The sequence below is a fragment of the Ictidomys tridecemlineatus genome, chromosome 9 (assembly GCF_052094955.1).
Source record: "Ictidomys tridecemlineatus isolate mIctTri1 chromosome 9, mIctTri1.hap1, whole genome shotgun sequence".
Classification (NCBI taxonomy): domain Eukaryota; kingdom Metazoa; phylum Chordata; class Mammalia; order Rodentia; family Sciuridae; genus Ictidomys; species Ictidomys tridecemlineatus.
In genome coordinates this window covers 141,640,010-141,646,232 of record NC_135485.1, presented here as the reverse complement: position 1 = coordinate 141,646,232, position 6,223 = coordinate 141,640,010, and the positions used below count along the sequence as shown (strand labels likewise).

The 6,223-nt window shown below is 37.1% G+C and overlaps 1 protein-coding gene across 3 annotated transcripts in view; it reads right to left on the bottom strand.

Annotated features, from left to right (window-relative positions):
* Nucleotides 1-6,223, bottom strand: part of Sclt1 (sodium channel and clathrin linker 1) — a 172,694-nt gene that overhangs the window by 12,856 nt on the left and 153,615 nt on the right. For 2 of the 3 annotated variants that reach the window (XM_078020706.1, XM_078020705.1), the window contains 2 exons: nucleotides 4,895-4,973; nucleotides 2,133-2,228 (listed from right to left, as the gene is read on the bottom strand). In XM_078020706.1, coding sequence (XP_077876832.1) covers nucleotides 2,133-2,228; nucleotides 4,895-4,973 — 175 coding nt within the window. Of the gene's footprint in view, nucleotides 1-2,132; nucleotides 2,229-4,894; nucleotides 4,974-6,223 lie in introns of those variants that run through there. The other variant, XR_013425526.1, reaches the window with a different exon arrangement.

Sequence of the window (6,223 nt, the reverse complement as noted above, 5' to 3'; positions counted from 1 at the left end):
GAGCTACACTCCTAGCTGTATGACTTGACTTAGATGCAGACATCTGAAATTTCATATGGTTACATTTATTCAACGTTTTTTCTTTTTTGTAGTTTCTAGCTTTTGTGTTCCTGCACAGAAAGGCTTTACCACACTGATTTTAAAAAATGGTTCTGTTAAAAGAATGCAGTGTGGCATTCAACAGTTTAGAGTACTACACAGGACTGGACGAAGAACACACCGACAGAGGTGGTCCGAAGAGCACTCAGGGCTGCTCAGTGCACTGCTCCTGCGGACCCCACACAGGAACCCACAGCCCTTTAACTCCTTTGTTTCAGTTAGTTTCTTGCCCATGTGGGACATTCTTTCTAAGAGCAATGTCCAGTTTTTAGAAGAAAAAAAATTGGAAAAAAAATGAGAAAATTGGAAAGCAGTCAGAGAAGGCAAAGGTAAAGATGAAAAAATGAACATATGTCCTATAAGAGAAAATTTATCATTTGGTCTCATTTAAAATAAAAATAAAATCAACTCTAGAGCAGAAATTCTTTTTTGTATGGGGAGAATGCTAAGTGGTTACTTCTTATCTTCCAATAAAAACAGAATGGAAGGAGAAAAAAATGTGAAGTGGTAATTGTCAAAACATAAAAGAGCTCTCAAAAGGAATGGTAGAAACTTTGCCACTAGTGAGTTTAAATGTCAGCAGGAACAAGTGTTGGACTGTTTAGGTTTAATTCTATCAGGAGGGAAACTTCATGAGATGTCACATGGATTATATAATTAAGATTCTATAATTATACCCTTTTCACTGTTCAATGCAGGGTGGTTGGTTTTAAGTAGGCATTTTCTTTAAAAGGTAAATGTGTTAGCCAGGTATGGCGTTGTACATGTAGAGGCCCAGCTACCTGGGAGGCTGAGCAGGAGGATCACTTGAGCCCAGGAATTGGAGGCCAGACCGTGTAATATAGCAAAGCCCCATTTAAAAAAGGAACATAGCTTTAAGTATTAATGATACAGAAATTAATTTAACATATAGCTGTCTAATTATTTAGTTCTATTTCATCTTTCAATAACTGTATGACGGAGGTGTTACTATCCCATATCAAACAGGAAATTGATTAGGAAGCTGAAATTGCCCAGTCACATGGCTTCTTAATGGCACTAGGCCACAGTCTTCCTATGTAAGAAAAATACTTATTTTGATAGAAACAGTATATTCATACTTAAATATAATTAATAATATGGCAGCTGCATTCTTTTTTGTTGCCTGTTGCTCCATCCACCTGTCCATCAACTGCTTCTAGTCTCTTTGTTACCACTGAACAGGTCTATTTCATTCCAAATAGGAGGGACTATTGCTCCTACAAATGGCCCATTTTATGTATTTATTAGTGCAGGGTGAAACCCATGGTCAGGTGCACATGATGAAGGTGCTCTACCACTGAGCTGCCTCCCTGACCTCTGACCTCTGGCCCATTTCATTTATATGATGTTATAAGATGTATTATGAGAAATTATTTGATTCATGTTCCTATTCTATTTCCCATTTGACAATTTTCATATTGTATTTTAGTTTTATTTGGTTATACATAAATGTGCATTAAGTACAGTTCACTCGTAAGTGAAATAATTTTTCTACTTAAAGCCAGTGCAATATGAAATATTTGGAGCAATCTTATCTATGTGGGGGCGAGCATCTGCCTAGGTTTAGACAGACTGTGAGTCTAGAGCAGTGCTGACTAGCAGGTCCTCTTCTGATGGCAGGAATGTTCTGCCGTCAGAATATTCATATCCATACCGTCCACTACGGCTTCCCATAGTGATCCAGGCTACTAAGCTCTTGAAATCTGGCGACTTTGACTGAGAATCTCAATTCTTAATTTTAATTGATTTAAATTTAAACAGTTGCTTATGGCCAGCAGCTATCATTGGATAGTGTAATTCTAGATACAGATGACAACTGGATGATATTAAGATTTATTTTTGTTTTTAAAGTTCACTTTTCAATCATGAGTATTAAAGGGACTAATTTTAAATACATTAATCAAGTAAAAATAAAACTACTAGCTCTAGGGAGGTCTGAGCATGTCCACTATGTCTTAATAGTGATCTACTCCAACTGTTCACTATTTGGGGATAATGAGCATGCTCCCTACCTGCTGGGAAGCTGAAGCCGCTCTCTCTTCTGCCTGAGTCAGACGCCTTTGAAGTCTGTTGGCTTTTTCTTGATGCTCTAGAATTAGCTTTTCATTCTATTAAGAGAAAATATAAAACAAATTAGAAAGCCATATGTGACATGGAAATGTTTTGTGGAGAAAAATCTGTGTTGAGAGCCACAGCCAAGTCGGGGTGGCACCTGGCATTTTGCCAGAGGGAGTGGTTGAGAGGTGATGCCAGCGAGCCATTGAGAAGATGATGGTTAAGTTGAGCTGTGTATTCAGTTGTATATAGACCTTTGCTGCTGCTTTGGAGTTCCGGTTGAGTTCGGGGAGAGAGAGTACAGGAGTTCCCAGAGAGTGGAGGGTGAGGGTATTCCCGGGGAACGTGTGTGGAGAGTGCTGGAGAGAGTTCGGGAATAAAGAGTTGCTGTTTGAACCTACAAGTGCTTCATGGTGGCTCGGTTATTTGTGCCCAGCCAGACTGCGGCTATCTGGACATCATATTCCCACTTAAAAATAAAAGATACTATTATCTCCAAATTTACATTTTCCAAGATATGTGCTTCAAAGTATAAAGCTGGTTTTACATTCTTTATAAATTGTTTTCTCCCCTTCTATACCACCAGAAAAAGCAAATTAAGAAATTCAAAAGCAGAGTGAGTTAGAAGTTAAGAGCAAGACTTTCAGTTTTTGCTTGGTTAACTTGAGATGCTAGAGCACTGCTTCAGAACCACCTGGAGAGACTGTGACCCAAGGACTATTGGGTCTTAGCATCACAGCCATGGAGCAGGGGTGCATCCCTAGAACACCTGGATTCTGCAGGGGCTCCTAGAGTCAACATGCTAAAATCTGAACCCCCAGTCCCTGTGAATGTGACCTTATTTGGAAAGAGTCTTTGCAGATGATTAAGATCTGATCATTATGACAGGCCATAATCCATATAACTGATGTCACATTACAATGGGAAATGACACAAAGGCAGACATGCACAAAGGGAAAACCATGGCAAGACACAGAGAACACGGCCCACAAGCCATGTAATGCCTGATGCCACAGGAGCTGGGGGAGAGGCATGTCCAGATCCTCCTTCAGAGCCCTCACATGGGTGACATGCCAACACTGCCATTCTGGACTCCTCGCCTCCAGACCTGTGAGAAAATAACTTTCTGCTGTTTACACTCCCAGTTTGTAATACTTTGCTATGGCAGAACTACAAAGACAGCATCAATACCAAGCTGTCACTGATTTTAATGTCATGCAGACAAGTTCAACTAACCTATCAATTAAAAATATGTTTGCTCTCAGGGCAGGGGCTGTAGCACAGCGGTAGAGCGCTTGCCTCACATGTGTAAGGCACTGGGCTCAATCCTCAGCACCACCTAAAAATAAATAAAGGTATTTTGTGTCCATCTACAACTAAAACAATATTTTAAAAAATGTGTTTGCTCTCTTCATACTTACCTGCCTGGTCACAGTACATCTAAAAAATTGTTTTTTGTGCAACTAGAAATGCTAGACAGTTTTTCTGGCATTTATCTAAATTGAGAGAAAAATATAAGCCCAATCAGGAGTGGTTAGAAAATGCCTAACAAGTCCTAGCATACAAATGATCAGAGTGAATGCCATGCCTAGTAATAGAAAACACTGAAATAATGGATTATCCTGCTCAAATAAACTTACTTTATTTCTCATTATGCCCAAAAGCGAAATTAAATTTTATAGAGAATTAACTTGGTTGTACCAATTTACCAAGATGTTGTGCCCAGCCAGACTGCAGCAAAATAGGTACTCTAAAATTTTAAGAGGTACATCATACATTAGAGAAAACTTGAGGAATAAAATCACATCATTTATAATAATCATTTTCCTATTTCTAATTAGACTATATATCATGTACATTCATCTGTGCTGCTGTCATAATGGCTAAGAAACAGTTCAGACTGTAAATCACAATAAAAACAACTGTTTTTCCCCCCCAATGGATACTTTTGGTTTCTTTTGATCTTTGAATATTATCAACATCACTATGTTGAAAATCTTCATTTTTTCCTTACTTCATTAAAACAGATTTCTGGAAGTAGGAATTAAATTAAGGACATTTAATAACTCTTCCTAGTTTTCTAAGTTGCCGATAGCAGCTTATATTGCCATGATGCTTAAGAGCCATGATGTCACTGTGGCTCCTATAGTAAACTACAGAGGTGAACCTCGTCAACCATTAATGAAATTCTAAAAAACACACTCAAAATTTGAACATCCAGTGAAGAACCAGAGCTCTGGAAAGTTTCAGTTATCATACAGAAATTGTTTAAGTTTTTAAAGCCTCAAGGAAAAAATAATGAACTTTTGTTACATTTAGTTTTAAGATATCAATCTAAATGTATATTAACACACTCCAGTAAACAAAAATATTTTCTGTGGGTCTTTTGTGATGGATTAAAACAAAATGAGGGAAATGGATTAAATAAAATAATCTTAGAAATGCATGGGAATAATGAGAATCCCAATAATCCTCTGAAACAATGAACAAATGACACTATGAAATGAGACTTCTACCTTTTATCATCTACAGGTGATGAATCACAGACTTTCAAAGCTTTTATCCACATTACATTATGGGTGGACTTTTAAGATTATGGATGATTTCTATGTGGCTATTTCCAGGTAGAGAATTAATTTGGATTTGGTGTAGATAAAATTCTTTAACACATGTATCAAGCTGCAGTAGAAAGTACTTCCCAAGGGAGTCATTATCTTACCTCAGCTACCTTTTCATTTGCCATTTCTAGCTGAGAAAGCAGCTCTTGGGTATGAAGTTTCTGTCGACTCAGCTCACTCCTATCAGAGAGAGAGAGAGAGAGAGAGAGAGAGAGAGAAAACCATTAAGTAATTTTTCCAAATCTAAAATTGAATCTTTATCAGTGAGACATATATTCATGTTTCGAACAAAAATATCATCTTGATGTGCAAAATAAAGTCACTAATAGACCACATCTGAAATTTTTAATTTCTTTATTATATATTCTAGAGGTTAAATGCATGACAATGTACATATACTTAATACTACTAAATTGTACACTTAAAATAGTTAAGATGGCAAATTTTTAGTGATACATATTTTGTCATAATTAAAAGTTCTATAATTAAAAACACAACTTATCACATGGACAATTTTGTTATATATATATTTTAGCATAATAAAAAAAGAGCAAAACAAAAATTATTTTAAAGGCATAGAAGCATTAAGCATTAAAATACTTAGAAGACCTTAAGATAAATAAAAGCATATTCATTTAAACAGATATGATATTTGTTATTAGAAAATTTCATGAGTAATTGTGTTTCTTAGCTATAGTGTCCATTTTTTTTTTTTTTTTTTTTTGCGGAGGGAAGGCCTGGGGATTGAGCCCAGGGCCTCAAAAATACCAGGCAAGCACTCTAACACTGATCCACACTCCAAGGCCCAGTAAGCATGTTTGAGATTGCACATTCAGTGCTTGACAGGGGAGTTCAACTCTAGAAATTTAAAGTAACATGAACTTCTCCAATGTCACTTTGGTATAGTATATTCAAGACTGGTCTTGGTGGTGTATAGACTGTATTTTATTCATTCATATCCTTTATGCTTCATTAGCTGAAATGATCTGTGCACAGAACTGCTGTGGCCATCTTTTTTGTTTGTTTGTTTAAAGTATAAGAATTATATTGCTTTTGGTTAGAGAACATTTCAAGAGTCCCAGGTAAAGAGTAGATACAATGTAGTCTTTTTTTTTTTTTTTTAAAGAGAGAGTGAGAGAGGAGAGAGAGAGAGAAAGAGAAATTTTAATATTTTATTTTTTAGTTCTCGGCGGACACAACATCTTTGTTGGTATGTGGTGCTGGGGATCGAACCCGGGCCGCACGCATGCCAGACGAGCGCGCTACCGCCTGAGCCACATCCCCAGCCCCACAATGTAGTCTTAAAAAGTAGTCAGAACAGGGCTGTGGCTGTGGCTCAGCAGTAGCACACTTTGCCTGTCATGTGTGAGGCACTGGGTTTGATTCTTAGCACCAAATATAAATAAATAAAATAAAGGTCCAACAACAAC